General features: G+C 37.9%; 2 protein-coding genes across 3 annotated transcripts; both read left to right on the top strand.

The window, feature by feature from the left end:
• The first annotated feature begins 8,998 nt into the window (after positions 1–8,998).
• Positions 8,999–9,794, top strand: LOC119984043 (ethylene-responsive transcription factor ERF023-like). The gene has a single exon (XM_038827796.1). It carries the CDS (start codon positions 9,079–9,081, stop codon positions 9,577–9,579), a length of 501 nt encoding a protein of 166 aa, XP_038683724.1. The 5' UTR covers positions 8,999–9,078; the 3' UTR covers positions 9,580–9,794.
• Positions 9,795–10,168: 374 nt separating this feature from the next.
• On the top strand, positions 10,169–15,610 carry LOC119984040 (exportin-2-like). Of its 2 annotated transcripts, XR_005464827.1 has the most exons (3): positions 10,169–13,207; positions 14,830–15,008; positions 15,121–15,610. XR_005464827.1 is itself a non-coding variant. In XM_038827795.1 (2 exons), exon 1 carries the CDS (start codon positions 10,292–10,294, stop codon positions 13,205–13,207), a length of 2,916 nt encoding a protein of 971 aa, XP_038683723.1. In that variant the 5' UTR covers positions 10,169–10,291; the 3' UTR covers positions 15,121–15,610. The 2 variants fall into 2 exon arrangements, 1 of the variants encoding a protein (XP_038683723.1); XM_038827795.1 differs by lacking the exon at positions 14,830–15,008.
• The last annotated feature ends 2,488 nt before the right edge of the window (positions 15,611–18,098 follow it).

Below are 18,098 nucleotides of genomic sequence, written 5' to 3'. Positions count from 1 at the left end.
TAGGCTAATATAAACATGTTTTTGAAGGGAAAAAAAATCATATTTCATGTCTTGCAACCATAATATAAAAAGTATGGAATATTCAAATATCAATGAAGATTGATATTGTATCTTCCATCATACAAGTTCGCCATTTGAACATCCTAAATTGGTTGTAAAGTGAGTCATATATATGAATTTTTAATCAATAATTATTTTAATACGATATATATTTGAGAAACTTTTGGGGATCATATTTTTAGGGTCTATAGTATTATCGTGTATTGGTTTTATTTTTTATGTCGAAATAATAATAGAAATACCTATTTCAATTTTCGCATGTATTGCTATAACTTGGCAATAGAAAACGCGTAGAGTGACTCATGAACGCGACATAGTTGATTTCAAAGATGGGACATCTATCTATATTATCGTTCTGTAACTTATGGATAAAAAGTTTGGTTTGTTACAGTTGTCTAAAGTAACAAGGCTCTATGATTTTAAATTTTTAATTGACAGAAACAAAGAGAGACTCAAATAGAATCACTTTAGTGATAGTGTAATGGTAAATTTATTCCAAGCCAAATTGTATAAAGTCGAAAAGTTTTGAATTCGATTCCCATTTACACAAGTCTAACAATAAAGAGAAAACGAGGTTTGATATGATGATGGATCCAAACCCAAGGGACTTGTTTTATCAAAAGATAAAATTTAAGATCATAAAACCAATAATCTTCTTATAAATTGGATACTCATGAAGCACTGTATAAGTCTTATTCAAATAACTCGACGATGTATTGTCTCTTTCAGACTTAAAATCGCATGATTTTGTTCGTAAAATGACCCTATTGATTGAAATTAATTCAATATGTATCGGTGGATTACACCTAATCATACTATGCGATGCAAGTCTTAATAAATGTTCAATCATTCATGTCGTGTAAAAGTAAATAAATAAATAAAAAAAAAACCTCTTCCTATCATACCCAAAAATGTTTTGATAAGGTTGAGGTTTTGAGCTTTGAAACTTTTGTGACCATTTAAGTGGTATTTTCTTCTTTTTCTTTTTTTTTTTTAAGTGGCCTTTAATCAAAGGAAATGGGCCCTTAAAATAGAGTAGAAGCCAAGCCAACTTGAAAGCTGAAAATGACAAACGTTAAAATTGATCAAACACGTGTAATATACTCATACAAGTTCGAAGGGAGGACTCACTGATCATTCAATGGGCCTTGTTGCAGAGTAGAATAAACTCATTAGTAGGGCCCACCAAAAGAAGCCACCCAATCATTTTTGTGTAAGAAATTACGGAAGTGTCCGTGCAAGGACGACAATCACGAGAACATTAACTCTAAAATTCACCGGGAAAAAGAAAATCAGAAAATATTGTTACCCCCAAACACCTTAACGAGCGTGTAATGTACTGTCCACTAGTATTTAGCGGTTAGCTTTGGCTATACCCCACGTGATATCTCTGACGTGAAAAATGTAGTCCCGCGGGAGGGAAGATTTTTAATTAGCGTGACGCATCAATCATCACGCGTTTTGGATGTCTATCACGAAGGTTGGGCCCAATGCACACTCGTGACACGTGCCTATCCGTTTCTGCAGGCGTTGGATAAATAACATAAAGTTGTTTCAAAAAATTCTATTGAAATATTTATTTTAAATTTAAAAAATTAGACCGTGGAATTATCATCATACATGATATATTGTCGTTAATCTCTGACTATTGTCTTTAAAGTATTCGTTAACAATACCTTATTTGAGTTATTTCTAATCAATGATGTTGCGACCATTAAGTTTGACAAAAAAAAAATAGTAAATCCATGGTGGTTAGTGGCGTAGTGTAAACACTGTCATTTAGGAATGACAAAAAATCGATTATAGGTCTGATAACATCACGTGTTTGTACAATATTTACATGTTCAACCGACCCTAATCTGGATTGAATTTCGAATGTACTTAATTGACTAAACTCATATTGATTTAAAGTATAGAAATAAATTGGACAACAATCTAATTTAGGTTAGGGTTCAAAGAAAATTATTTATATAATTTGAGTCGGATAAATTCGACTAGTCGGACAGGATATAGTTTTGTTACTCCCACAGTTCTACTGTCGTTTCATAAAGCAAAAAGAGAAGGCAAAAAAGCGAAGAGAGAGGTCGTGAAAAGCACGTGATTGGATCGTGAAGCATGAACGGCATGCTGTATCGTTTTTCATGAGCACGTGATGGAAAGTATGTGACGAGAGCCAAACAAGTTGGTCACCGTTCACGGAGTTGTAGTGGCACGCACCTTGTTGGCCGTACTGAAGTTTGACATCTGTCATCTATGTAGCGGCAACAACAGTTTTTCCCCTAACGAGCTGTGCCGTCACTCACGTGATTCCCACCTGAAAAAGTACACGGTGTCCTAAACAAACTTGAGTTTAACGGAGTTAATTATTTAGTTTAATGAGGTGGAGACTTGTAACAACATTAATGATAACGATCCCAACTATTAGTATCACAGTTATCCCAGTTATTGAGTTGTATGCACATAATTTCACATGCATCATGTGGGATATGCAAAATCCATGAATTCACTTTATATCTTGTCCCTATCATTACTGTAGCTGTTGAGATTTTTATTTGTACCATATTTTTATGAAGTCTAAACTAGTAACTTTGACGTCTAAGAATAATAAAAAGAGCATAATATTTCATTTGATGGTTTAGAATTGTGCGATTTTTTCCACGGATGAAATTTTTAATTAATTTTAAATAAAATTTAGTCTTTTTCATATTATTTTGGTACAAAATATTATATGAAGCCTAAAATTACAAGTCAATGCATTTTTTAAAAGGGTAAGTACGGAATTGACCCATCTATTTTGCTCTTTGGATCAAAAAAGCCCCTAAGATTTGTTTTTGATCAAAAAAGCCCTTACATTTTAAAGAGTGATACAAGTGAGCCCTTTTGTCAATCTCCCGTTAAAAAATGTTGATGTTGCAATGAAGTACAATTTTTTTTTATGTCCACATTTACGTCACATTGAAAATGAAAAATATAAAAAAAAAGAGTACACTTAACTATCACATCAACGTTTTTTAACGAGAGATTGATAAAAGGACTCACTTGTATTACTATGTAAAGTGCAAGGATTTTTTTGATGAAAAATAGAGTCTAGGGACCTTTTTGATTCAAAGAGCAAAGTAAATGGACCAATTAGGGCACTTATAATGGTAAGTTGTTGTTGAGTCAACAAAGTTGTTGTCTTTTGTTGATGTGGTTGTATTGGAAAATGTGTTTTGCTAATATAGTTATATTGAGAGACGTGTTTTGCTGATGTGGTTGTATTAAGATTCTGTATTTTGGTGTAGTTTTGTTGGGGACAACATGGAGGTATTGAATATTGTTGGCCTCCATGTTGGGTGAGAATGGATAATGTATAGAAATTTATGTTTTACTGATGTGACTGTATTGAGAAATATGTTTTGTTGATGTGAATGTATTGGAAGACGTGATTGGATTGACTTTTTGTGTAATAGAGATAAGATTAGGTCAATATTTTTGTTGACCCAGTAAATGAAAGCACTATGACAGTTGCCCTTAGAGCACCATTGCGATTCTACTGTGGATGCTCTAACTCCTTTAAAAAAAAGTAAAAAGTACAACGGTTTATCTTTGTTCGTTTGTACTTTGTAGTCTGAGTACACGCTGAGAGGACAAAGTTCACGTGGTTCCGTTCCGGTCACAGTGATTGGAGAACTCAGGTCGGGCGCACCCTGGCTTGGGGGCCCACATTTGGGTGTTCAAAATGGAATGACGAAAACAAACACAGAGAGTGGCTCCAGTCAACGCCAAACCACCTGCTTTCGGTGCGCTTCCCCGTAAACCAATCCTGTTAGCCACAACCCCAGCACGTGCTTTGTTACATGTGAAGATAAAGAATTTTGGTCCCATCTGTGTGCTATGTAGTGTGTTTGTGTGTAAAATCCCAAAAAAACTGCCTACGGGCTAGAGTAGGTGTGTGTTATTGTGAGTTGCCTGTGTGGCTTTGACCTCCCTGTCTTCTTTCCAAAAATACCACATCGATTATATGTGTGTATGCTGTGTAGTATATAGGTGGGTTTAACCACACGTCCTCGTACCATTTGGGCCGGGGTATGTTTTATACTGTTATCCCATCTGTATGCTATGTAGTGTGTGTAAAATCTCAAAAAAAAATAAAATTTGGGTCCTAATATTAATAATTTTTAATTAATATTTCGCATTAGAATTTTGGAATTTCTTGGCACGTGAAGCCCAGAAAGAAAATACACTTTTGAGATCATTGAGTAATGTGTCTTTAGTCAGTTGAAACTAAAAGCAAAATATCAACAAGTTGGGAATAGTTTGGCCCAGCCCAGGGCGGCCTGACGCGAACCCGGCCCGATTCTGCTCCTCTGGGCAAGTTTTTTTTTTGATATTAGGGAGGGGGAATACCCACAAACAAACCAAATGATTAAATCTCTACTTGCAATACCCGCCTATGCCAAGCAACTCCAATAAAATCCTCCCAAAGCAGACCCTGAATGCCAACAATAGGATGCTGAAGAATCGTTAGCCCATTGCCATGGTTGAGAGACTCAGATGCAAGGAAATCAGCAACCCGGTTCCTTTCTCTATACACGTGAATTGCTTTCACCTCCCAAGCTTGATGAACAAGCTTCCGGCACACACTAATCAAATTGGAAAGAGAGAGCTTTGGAACACTCTGCTTATTTAGCCAATCCGCAACCATATAGGAATCTGTCTCCAAAATAACTTGGCGAAAACCCTCTTCCCAAGCTAGACGAAGCCCATGAATCACTGCCCAGAGTTCGGCCTCTATCGATCCACAACTGCCAATATTAGCAAAAAAACCTTTTAACCATACACCGCGATAGTCTCTTAGCAAACCTCCAGCACCAGCTGCACCATGCTCACCTTTACTACACCTATCAGTATTGAGGGTCACCCATCCTTGAGGAGGAGGAGACCACCCAATCATTTGCAAACCATACATGCCTTTACGTACAAGAACAGATGCATGAAGGCTAAAGGCTTGCTTGATTTCAGCCAAATACCTCTTGATCCACATGAGCTTAGAATCCACCAAATAGTCCTTATCATTAAAAACCATGTCATTTCACCACCTCCATATGCTCCAAATAGTCACGACAAACATAGTGTCCCAGCTAGCCCAAGGTCAGTAACTGAATTCTTACACAAATTATAAGAAAGCCAATCTTGAAAACCCATTAAGTTTTGACAATGGATTTCAACAGGAGGCATTAATAAGTTCCAAATATGCACTGCCATAGGACACCTCCTAAATAAGTGATCCACATCTTCAATCTCACCAGGACAATTTTTGCAAAAAGGAACATCAGTAAATCCTCTTCGGACCCTTTCTAAATTACATAGCAATCGTTGATGTTTAACCATCCAAATAAAGGCCTTGACCCGTTGAGGAGCCTCAATTTTCCAAATAGAGCTCCATATCTTATTTGTATTGACCCCCTCATAACCTGTAGCAATGTCATATGCAGTCTTGATTGAAAATTCGCCACTACAAGACTTGCCTCAACATAAACTATCCACAACATCATCATCTTCTGATAGCATGAAAGCCGCCAACTTTTGTTCGATATGACTAGGAAGGAAATCCTTAAGAGTATGCCAGTTCCAACCAACCCCTCTCCTCCAATAATGACTAATCGGCCTGTACATATCCACCATATTAACATTCTTTAAAGATATATCAAACAGAGGACTATCTCCAATCCAAACATCCAACCAAAAAAGAGTGTCCTTCCCATTGCGCACCATAGCCCTTATACCCTTAGTCAAAATAGGGATAGCTATAATCACTCCACGCCAAAGATTAGAAGCCCCATTTTTACTCTGTAACTTGTCCAGACTAGCATCTGAATGAATGTATTTGTTACTTACCACTTTGGCCCAAAGACTATCCTTTTCATTAATAAGGCGCCATCATATCTTAGCAAGATAAGAATGGTTCATTTGACACATTCTTTTAATCCCTAGGCCCCCTGCATCTTTCGGTCTCGTCACCTTCTCCCAATTAACAATACTCACCTTTCTCAGCTCCTCATTACCTCCCCACAGGAACCTCCGCACTAATCTTTCAATATTCATACACACCCCCTTCGGTAATAAGGTCGTTTGCATCACATACGATGGGATAGATGTAAGGACTGATTGAGCAAGCACTGCTCGCCCCGCAAAAGAAAGATATTTCATTTTCCAACCTTGCAATCGAGAGGAAACACGATCCAGAATATAATTATAGTCCCCTACTGTTACTCGGCCATGAATAGAAGGAGTACCCAAGTACCTCCCTAAATGAGTCGTGAGAGTAAATCCTGACATCTGGGCAAGTTCCTAAGCAACACCAGGGTCCACATTCCTCGAAACAAAAATCTGTGATTTTTTAAGACTAACCTTCTGCTCAGAACCAGCACAGAAAGTTCTAAGACAGTCCTGGACTACATTCATTTGATCAATAGAAGCCTCGGCAAATAACACCAAGTCATCCGCAAAAAATAAATGAGAAAGATTTGGGCCCTGTCTGGAAAGTTTAATAGGCACCCAAGCCCCTTGAGAAACCGCTCTGTTAATAATATGACCCAGCCGCTCAATACAGAGAACAAATAAATAAGGAGAAATAGCATCCCCTTGACGAATACCTCGACTAGGATTAAACCAGTCCAATCTTCTGCCCAGAACCAGCACAAAAAGTTCTAAGACAGTCCTGGACTACATTCATTTGATCAATAGAAGCCTCGGCAAATAACACCAAGTCATCCGCAAAAAATAAATGAGAAAGATTTGGGCCATGTCTGGAAAGTTTAATAGGCACCCAAGCCCCTTGAGAAACCGCTCTGTTAATAATATGACCCAGCCGCTCAATACAGAGAACAAATAAATAAGGAGAAATAGCATCCCCTTGACGAATACCTCGACTAGGATTTTTGACACAAGCAAAGTTGTACAATCCACAAACAACATACGGATTCGAATGTTTTTTTTTTAAAAAGAATTTATCTCAATTATGAAGACGGACGCAAACGATTTCATATAGATCATGTGAAGCATGCGAGATTCCTAATTTTCACATTAATCATGTGCGTCCATCTCAACATTTGGATAATTGTGACAAAAAAAAAACATTTGGATGCTTGACATTAAAATCCATAAAATTCATGTTTACCGATTCTAATCATAGTATGTGTAGTAGATGATTATAATTCAATGGTTATGGTATTGGTGGTGCATCTTACTTTTGCTTAGGTGAGGCGAGAAGCGTTAAATTCTAGATCGTTTAGTGAACTCCAAATAATGTGATTTATAAACATGACCCGACATGATAACTTTTTATGTGTCTTTTAGAAGGATAAAGTCACACGTGTTTTGGGATCAAAGTATGAACAATATCTAACGTGGGTAGGGCCAAAACTTTTCTTTCATCTCATTCTTCGGCTTCTCCCTAATTTCTTCAAATTATAGCAAGATGGACAATAACCTTAAATAATAATATGCTTTTGTGTGTCACATTGGACTTACCTTGTCCATGCATGTATGGTCGATTCAAATTCACATTTTTGGAATGCAATCAAGAGTTACAGGTTTGTGTGATGTTTCTTCTCTTATGGGTCTATTAATTAATTTGATTGGTTTTGACTTTGGAGGGGTCTAGTCTAATATTTGCTAGCTTGTCTAGGTACGTTAAAAGTAACAATGAACAGACCAAAACACTCTTTCATTCCACTTAGATGAAAACTAATTAAATTGTGGTAGAGCATTAGTATAGGAGCTGTTGAGTCACGAGTTCCCTGTTATGGAGCTTGGTTTTGTATTGAATGCTGGGGTTTCATTGGGCCCATAACCCACATGTATCAGGATCATAACCATACCCCGATATCATATCAGAAATTCACACGTCCATACATGTCAATTATACTGTTCACTTTGAGTTATCCACCCATAGATACATTAGATCCGCACGGTTTTATTCCTCCAAAACTCAATTATTATAGACTGAAACCACAAACTCACTGGGTCAAAACCCAACTATTAAGGTGTCAAAATCCAACTCACTAAGTTTGAGAAAGCATCTTGTTACATGTTATGGGTGGGTTTTGGCTATATGAACCTAATGGTTGACAATTGTCCAACCGATGTGGGATAACTCGTAACATTTTACATTTCATAAGTATGAGTTATTCTTATGATGTTTTGTACATGACATCTCTTTGGGGTATGCCCCTCGTATTTTATACATATTTTTTTGGTTAATATATTTCTTACCCACAAAAAAAAGAAATTGTGGTAGAGCATGTGTGGGTGTTTCATTATCATAATGGTTGTGACTTAAGTGGGTGATTAGTTTATGCTTATTTGATTGGTGGAATTGCATGTCAACTTCATGTAATTACAAAATTAAATGGGGTAGGGGGTGCCTTTCCATACACGGGTTCTTGGACCTAATCAAAACGACAAAACCTACTAGTGGCTACTGGCTAAGGTCAAGAAAGAGAACCCATCGATGTCAACTCACTCACTCACACACAATACCAACCATCAAAATCTCATGCAAAACAGAAAGGGCCCCGTTAAAGTATTAAACAACAAATCGTGTCACTGGAATCTGGTGCTACCGTCCACCACGTGAACCATGGGCCAGAAAGCAAGTATCATCACCTCGCCACAGCCACCGTATTTTTAGTGACACGTGAAATATTTTTTGTCACCACGGTTCACCCAACTTCACAACAATTCCGTAACTCGCTTCACCTCATCGTGGGAGGTCAAAACACAAACACACTCTCAGACAGACCCTATATGTATGAGATCGATAAGAATCGAATCCACAATTCATAAGATACATATGTAATGGCAATTATATAAACATCGTCGCATTCAGTAAAATCCTTGAAACAGCGCGCTATTTCATAAATAGGGTGATTTGAGTAATTACACAAACTAAACACACGACACATACACTACTATATAAACTCCGATGACACTCAAACCCAAAGGGGTGCTCAATGTGAAATATATACATTTATGGAGCAAACATTCACAGGAGATGGCCTCACCACTACTTCCCCTGCTTCCACAATCACCGTGGAAATTCCATCGAATTCGAACCCTCGACACACCGGGACTAGACACCCGGTCTACCATGGAGTCCGGAAGCGACGGTGGGGCAAATGGGTGTCCGAAATTCGGGAGCCACGCAAGAAAACCCGTATATGGCTAGGCTCATTTCCGATTCCGGAAATGGCAGCCAAGGCTTATGATGTTGCCGCATATTGCCTTAAAGGACGCCAAGCGCAACTCAACTTCCCTGACGAGATCGAGCACTTGCCGCAGCCGTCCACGTGTACGGCTAGAGATATTCAAGCAGCCGCAGCAAAGGCAGCTCAATTGAAAAAAAGCATTGTAACGGATTGTGACGGTGGTGATGATTTCTGGGAGGAGATTGAATTGCCGGAACTAATGAATAGTGATGGGTGTCATTGGAGCTCTTGCTGGTGGACGTTTGCCCACGACGACCACCACTGATGGAGAGGCTCCACCGTAGGATTACTTCATGGCATGTGACTAATTGTTATCATTATCATGTGTGTATAGAACTACCAATGTCAAGACTCGTCCAGTCGTCCCACATAGCTTGGGTAAGTCCAAATGGTGTAGTTTATAAGTAAAGATTCACACCATTTTTTTTGGATGTAAGTATCATTAAGTGAGATGAAGGAAAAATAAAGCCTTGCGAACACTATACATATATGAGAATAGGATAAACCTAAAACGGATATAATATTCATTCATCCCAACAATTAGAATGTGGTTGCTCTGATAATTTAATGAAATTTGGCTATGCATCATCTCCCGCTTTCGCTCCACACAAGTAGATTCCATTGATGAACACACTAGAAGGAAAGATGCGGAATCAATGGATCTAGATTCCATGATAAGTTAGGTTAGCATGATTGTTTGGGCTTTTACTCATCCAGGCCCACTGAGTCCGGGCAAAACGTTCAATTTCAGGGCCTTTAATAAGGCCCATTTAACTCAAGCCCACGCTTCGATCCGGCCTTAAACATCGACCATCTCTTCTAGACTTCTAGTCCGGACAAAGCAAGATTTTGAATCATGCAACAGCTATTCAGTATTCCATTTTTTTTAAAAGCCCTCGATCTCTCCTAGCTTTTCCCTCTCTATACTTACCCTATATTTCTAGGGCGTGTGTTAAACCCTAATCAGTGAAGAGGAGATGGAATGGAATGCAGAGACGCTCCAATTTCTCTCTCACTGCTTCCTCAACACGCTCTCTCCGGCGCCGGAGCCACGCCTCGCAGCCGAGTCACAGCTCTCTGAGGCTGCGAACCGACTCAACTACGGCCTCGTTGTGCTCCGCTTGGTCTCGGAGCCATCGGTTGACGAGCAGATTCGCCATGCCGCTGCAGTTAACTTCAAAAACCACCTCCGCTTCCGGTGGGCTTCAGTCCGGGATTCCACTCTCTCCCCGATTGCCGACCAGGAGAAGGATCAGATCAAGGCCCTGATCGTGTCTCTCATGCTCAGGTCGTCGGCTCGAGTTCAGAGCCAGCTCAGCGAGGCTCTCGCCGTAATTGGGAAGCATGATTTTCCGAAGCATTGGCCCGCGTTGCTCCCTGAGCTTGTGATCAGTCTCCAGCAGGCTTCACAATCTGCGGACTACGCATCCATTAATGGTATTCTTGGTACTGCCAATTCTATATTTAAGAAATTTCGATATGAGTACAAAACAAATGATTTGCTGTTTGATTTGAAGTATTGTTTGGATAATTTTGCGGCACCGTTACTAGAGATTTTTCTTAAAACTGCTGCGATAATTGATTCCCAAGTGAGTTCTGGTGGGTCTGCTGTGACTCTTCGTCCACTGTTTGTGTCGCAGAGGTTGTGTTGTAGAATATTCTATTCGTTAAACTTTCAAGAGTTGCCCGAATTCTTCGAGGATCATATGAAAGAGTGGATGGGTGAGTTTAGGAAGTACCTAACAACAAATTATCCTGCACTTGAGAGTAGTGGGGATGGGCTTGCACTCGTTGATGAGCTTAGGGCTGCAGTTTGCGAGAATATTAGTCTTTATATGGAGAAAAATGAGGAAGAGTTTAAAGACTACTTAAATGAATTTGCCATTGCTGTGTGGACTTTACTTGGAAATGTATCTCAGTCTTCAAGCCGTGACAAGCTAGCTGTCATGGCAATCAAGTTCTTGACCACCGTGAGCACAAGCGTGCACCATGCAATGTTTGCAGGTGAAGGAGTTATACCACAGATCTGTCAAGGTATCGTCATTCCAAATGTGCGGTTAAGGGAAGATGATGAGGAGCTCTTTGAGATGAATTATGTTGAGTTTATCAGGAGAGATATGGAAGGGAGTGATGTTGATACGAGGAGGAGGATTGCATGTGAATTGCTTAAAGGGATTGCGACAAATTATAAGGAACAAGTGATGAAAATGGTCTCTGAGCTGGTACAAAATTTGCTGAGCTCATTTGCTGCAAATCCAATTGCAAACTGGAAGGACAAAGACTGCGCAATATACTTGGTTGTTTCACTTGCGACTAAGAGGGCTGGAGGAACTTCTGTGTCAACTGAAATTGTTGATGTTCTGAGCTTTTTCGCCTCTGTTATAGTTCCGGAGTTACAGAGTCAAGATGCCAATGGGTTTCCCATGCTCAAGGCAGGTGCACTGAAATTTTTCACAATGTTCCGGAGTCATATACCGAAACCTGTTGCACTTCAGTTGGTCTCGGATGTGGTCAGTTTCCTTGGTGCAGAATCAAATGTAGTTCATTCTTATGCTGCAAATTGCATAGAGAAACTTTTGCTGGTCAAAGATGAGGGGGGAAGAGCTATGTATACTTCAGGAGATATAATTCCAATTCTGCCTGTGCTGATCAAAAACCTATTCAATGCGCTGAAGTTCCCTGAATCTGAGGAGAATCAGTACATTATGAAGTGTATCATGCGAGTTCTGGGTGCGGCTGATATTTCAGGAGAGGTTGCTGTATTTTGTATAAATGGATTGACCTTTATCCTAAATGCAGTTTGCAGGAATCCAAAGAATCCAATATTTAATCACTATCTTTTTGAGTCTGTGGCTATGCTAGTGAAGCGGGCTTGTGAGAGAGACATCTCTCTTATCTCATCTTTTGAAGAAAAACTTTTTCCTAGCATTCAGGCAATCTTGGCCAATGACGTGGCCGAGTTTTTACCTTACGCATTTCAGTTACTGGCTCAGCTTGTAGAGTTGAGTAGACCACCCCTCTCACCCAGCTACATGCAAATTTTTGTTCTCCTGCTACAACCTGACTCTTGGAAAAGAACTTCAAACGTCCCTGCTCTCGTGCGTCTGCTTCAAGCCTTCCTTCAGAAAGCGCCCCATGAGCTCACCCAAGAGCGTAGGCTGGGGCAGGTGCTTGGGATATTCGAAATGCTCGTCTCGTCTTCAAGCACTGATGATCAAGGCTTCTACGTCCTCAACACTGTTATTGAGAACCTGGAATATGGTGGTATTGCGCCCTTTGTTAATCACATCTGGAGTACCTTGTTTGGGAGGCTCCAGAAACACCGAACAATAAAGTTTATCAAGTCCCTTCTAATTTTCATGTCACTTTTTATTGTCAAGCAGGGTTCTGGGAACCTTGTGGACACGATGAATGCTGTTCAATCAAATATATTTTTGGTCATTTTGGAGCAGTTTTGGATACCCAATCTGAAGCTGATCATTGGAACAATTGAGCTGAAGTTAACTGCTGTTGCTTCCACCAGACTAATCTGTGAATCTCCTGTGCTTTTGGATGCTGCTGGTGCAAGACACTGGGGGAAAATGCTTGACAGCATTATCACCCTTCTTTCAAGGCCAGAGGAGGACAGAGTTGAAGATGAGCCAGAAATGCCAGATATTGGGGATAATATTGGTTACACTGCTACCTTTGTTAGACTTTACAATGCGGGGAAGAAAGAGGAGGATCCTCTAAAGGACATAAAGGATCCAAAGGAATTCTTGGTTGCATCATTGGCAAGGCTTTCCGCTACAGCTCCTGGGAGATATCCACAGATAATTAGTGAAAACCTTGAACCAGCCAATCAGGCAGCTTTAATGGAACTTTGCAGAACTTACAACTGCCCAATCGTTTAAGTAAGTACCTATTGTGCTCTTTATGGTGGTGGCTTCTTTTGCTGTTTCTATTGCTGTGAAAGAAGTAAAGAGCTGTGTTTCATGGGCATCTAACTTTTGTTTTGGAAATCAAATAGCATTGTAAATATGTGTCTTGGATGTTCAGTTTAGTAAATTGTTATTTACATTGTATTCTAATTTGGAAACTTGTTTTGCCTTTGAGATTATTTTGATATTAAACATTTGCTATCATTAAATTTGAAGCATCCTGCATCTTCCATAGTTCCATTTCTCAAAATTTTGTCCTCTCTTGAAATTTGTGGTTTTGTGCAAATGGTTATATTTTGGAAATCTTACATTCCATTATAAAATGTCTCATTTCATCTAACCCCCCACCGCCACTCTTTCTCCCAAACATAAAATCTGCTGTATAATTCAAAATAACACTTCATATTTACTTAGTGAAGTTTCGCTGTTGTGTTTCTCATTCCGTGGTTAGCATTTACTCTAATTGTTGAATAAAGTGATAAAAATGTTAATGAAAATCTTCATCTATGAGATATGACCAATGTACTACTGCATTAGAGTTTCTTTTTTTTTTGTTATAATGTTTAGTCAGTATATGATTTTGTTGACAATGATCTTAGTTAAAGTGAAAGAAATTGTAGGTTCTCTGACAAACTATGATGATTTCAGCAATACCTAATTACTGTGAAATGCATTCAACAATGTAAGAGTCATTTTGAATAAGTTGCATATCATTTTCGATGATGGAAAAAAATTAATGAGCATACCTGAAAAGTTACGTTGTCAAGATGATCTGATAGATCCATGTATTCTAATTTTATGGGTTTGTTCTGTCCAATCTCAAATTCTGGTTTGATCATTTCTTATTGTTAAAAATAAAGTTTAATAAGCGTACATGAAAAATTACGTTGGCATGTTGATGGCATGGGTCCATGACTTCCAACTCCTGGGCATTTACATTTCCCTGAGGAGATATTTGGTCATTCTGCACAAGCTTGGATTCCGGTTTGGACTTCAAATCCTTTAGGTTAGTCAGCTATGCAATGTGGTATACAATTCAATTTATCAACAGTACTTGTGCATGTGGTTGAATGCATCCTTGTCATATATTATTTGATAATCTTCATTCTGGCTTTTCAAAATTGAGTTACATTTCTTATGATGAGTTCAGGATAGCCATGGATATCGTTTGTGTTGCATATAAATAGGGATTTTCTTGGCAACCTGTATGGTATGCTGTGTGCTTGAATACCTTAACCCTTTTCTTTAACAGAAAAAAAGACGTAAATCTTTATGTTTAATGTCCTAGGACATAAAGTTCCCTTCTTCCGATTTGATATCGAAAAATTGTGTTATTCATTCAGAGATTATTTTCTCTTAAATTGTCAATTTTCTTCTCTGATGCATTATGTGTTTATGATGTATTTTTTTCTTCTTGTGATTGAATGTTTGTGTTCCAACTAATTGTATGTTACCATTGTTTGTTGGAGCCTCGTTGTATATACCTTCTCTCATTGTAAATGGTAAAAAAAAATTATTGGTCTTTTCAGCATCTTGTGAATGCTCCTCAGACCAATAAGAGCTGTGGTTTGTTTTTTTGCTGATATCTTTTCCAGGGAAATTCAACCCGCTTCACAAATTTGAATGAAGAAGCATGAAACATTTTATGTAAGCACATGCTTTGTGATTATCATCAGAACATTTCTCAACACCCCTCATCTCCACCCTCTCACGACGCCACCATGAACATTGCCACTTCCATAACTAGCAGTCTACTGAGACCTGATTCTATTAGGTTTGAGGTTTTGTTATTTATGTGCAACTAGGATTATATTATGCCATTTTATGCTGTCCTGCGCCTTGTTTTTTATAGAATAAATATTCTAACCTTCCATTGCACTTTTCAGGATCATATATAGCAACTTGCAGAAGAGGTATCCTTTGAGTATACTTTCAACAAGTTATGTTCTCCCTAAAGTGAACTGATGCTGTTGGTAATCAACCCTCCCTTTGTGCAACTCTCTTGCATCTTTTTTTATGGCAGTGGTGAGTTGGTGACACCAAGATTTATGGTTAGTATCTCTTGAGTCACCAGGATTTGTGGTTATTGTCTCTGGAGTCGACATCATCTCGCTTGCACAAGCAGATGACAATTCCACTGTGGTTGATTGGGTTCGGATGTAGAACATTGTCTAGTCTGCCTGTGAATTCTTTCTCAGCAAAGTGTGTTTCTGTGTTGTGGTCACATGTCATTTCCCTACACCTCTGCATACGTTGTTCATACATGCATTTTTGTAATTGAGCATACAAGGAATAAAACTATTTTTACTCTGAGGCTTGACAGAATTACTTCAAAGGTGGAAGTTGTAGCTTTTATTTTATGTTTTGGTCATCTAATCAGGCCCCTTTATTTCGTTCTGCAGTTGCTGTTGAACCAGGCCCCCATGTCCCCCCTATAGGATGGTGGTTCACCTTGTAAGAATGATTGTTTAGGGTCCAGACTTGTCCTGAATTTTGATGCACAAATTGCTGTCAGTGCTCCACTCATGGAGCCCACTAACCCAGCTCTACTCATGAAGCCCACTAACTCAGTTGGGCTTGCTTGGGGTTTGGATTCAGGCCTGCTTTTAATTACTGTTGGAATACAAAAAGTCCTACAATGTTTGCTAAAGTATACCAAAACCAGACATCCACCGAATGGACTAATGTAAACCAAACCAAACAAAACCGCACTGTTAATTTATAATTGTCCATGATTGTGTGTCTTCAAATGTAGTAACATGATTTACAACCAAAAATCATAACTTTGTTTAGTAGTCCCGAGGTAATATTACAACTAAAAACTAGGTAAGCCAAGGAACACAAACTGAATTGGTCTCCACATGGGGTGTCCATTCAAAGATTACTAGTCCCACCAATCATCTATTGCCATTATATATACATATACATATATATATATATATATATGTATGTATATATGTATGTCACATAATTAGGACACTTTAGGGTCAACCTCTATTTCTCTCTCTCTGCCTCTCATAATCATAGAATTAACTTTCATACATATGACCCCAAAAAAAAAAAAAAAAAAAGAGGATTGTGATTTGTGATTTAAACAAATCCAATGTAATGGGAACAAAACACAGTTGATAAGATTCGGTCAAGATATATACCAAAAGCATTCTCTTACATAAAAATAGGTTAATTGTAAGGCATAGAATCAAAAGGGAAGCAACTCTTGACACTTGATAGTTGTTTAAGATGACTAACAAAATATTTAATTATTGAAATCAAATCTCTAATCCTGAAGGAATCTGCAGATCTGATGGGTGAGATCATCTTATACGATAAATTCAACTTTATTTATTATAATTCCTTTTGGATTGATTATCTTATAGTAAATTAAAAGATTTCAACCCTTTAAAAAAGAGATGCAGAGGGCCACTAATTTTGTTTGTTTAGATTACAGCCTCTAATCACAATTATGTAATTAATTAATTAATTAGTAATTAGATTATATGTGATTGGTCTGTTATTTTTTCATTGTCCATATCCCCTGTCATTAGTACTAAAGCACATGCTACGGCCTATGTCATTCTGGTTTCTTGTCCCCAACGCTAGATCAATGCTTAATACAGTGTTGCTTTCGTAGGTCTGAGGTTTTGAAACAGTCACATGCCATTACACATATATGGAAATTTGAACAAAACATTTGCTGCAAAAAAACATTTATTGCTTGACCACAGTAGATTGATTGTGACAAAATTTCCAAGCTTTTATGTGTTTGGCCATAAATAAATCTCTAAAATTTATTTTTTTCATGACATGGAACCACAGTCATTGCATTGAGTAAATCCATCAAAATGCATAATACCCTGCAAATCACGTTTGTCATATAAGCATGTGGTAATCATATGTAAAGGTGTTCACGGTCGGTTTTGGTCAATTTTTTTCTCGATTTGTTGATATAAAAATAACCGATCAATTGATTCGGTCTCAACAGTTAATTTGAACAATCCTAATTATATGTACATGCATGAAAGAAATCAAACCTACGATCTCCAAACAAAAAGAAAAAAAAAAACTCTCCTAACCTTATTGAATTGATTCGCTTTTATATTATTAATTATATTGCATCATATATTACTATATATTAATTAGAAGTCAAAATCATTATATCTTGAAATTGAAATTAGTAATGATAAATCTCTAAAGTTTCAAATATTTTATGTTCTTGTTGGGAGATTAGTCAAAGGGGTTGCTTAATTGTTGAGTAAGAATCAAATCTTCCTCTGTAGCTTAATTAAAAATTTTTGGCTCTTGAAAACATTCCTTTTCCCATTAGCTGCATTTGCTAAATTCAATTCCTACAGGGGGGGCGGGGGGTCTTTACCTTTTATAGTAAAAGAAGAGGAATACATACATTAATCCGTTTCGATGTTTCAACGAGTAAAGTATCACTAGATTCTTTTGGTGGTTTGACTTCCTAAGATGAAGTGAGGCGGGTTTTGAAATTTTGATGGGATGAGGTGAGTTGCAACAACAAAAAATGTTAGGCACGTAATTAAAAATATTGTTACGAGATGGGATAAAATTAGATATTTTTTTATTTATATCAATTAAATTTTGATGATATTTTTTGCAAATAGTAAAATTGATTGAGGGTAAAATTTTGAAATTGTGATGGGACGAGATGAGATGCGACGACAAAAAATGTTAGGCACGTCACTAAAAATAATGTGTCGAAATGGGGTAAAATCGGATAATTTTCATGAATATCAATTAAATTTTGATGGTTTTTTTTGTAAAACATATTGGAATAATAAAATTGATTGAGGACAAAAATTGGAAGAGAAATCTTATATTTTGACACTAAAAATGCGTT

This window comes from Tripterygium wilfordii, chromosome 18, assembly GCF_013401445.1.
Source record: "Tripterygium wilfordii isolate XIE 37 chromosome 18, ASM1340144v1, whole genome shotgun sequence".
In the NCBI taxonomy this organism is placed as follows: Eukaryota; Viridiplantae; Streptophyta; class Magnoliopsida; order Celastrales; family Celastraceae; genus Tripterygium; species Tripterygium wilfordii.
The sequence above is the reverse complement of the archived record's forward strand: the minus strand, read 5'-3'. Positions and strand labels throughout refer to the sequence as shown.

Coding starts and splice junctions, on each gene's coding strand:
- LOC119984040 (XM_038827795.1), top strand. CDS start 10,292: ATGGAATGGAATGCAGAGACGCTCCAATTTCTCTCTCACTGCTTCCTC.
- LOC119984043 (XM_038827796.1), top strand. CDS start 9,079: ATGGAGCAAACATTCACAGGAGATGGCCTCACCACTACTTCCCCTGCT.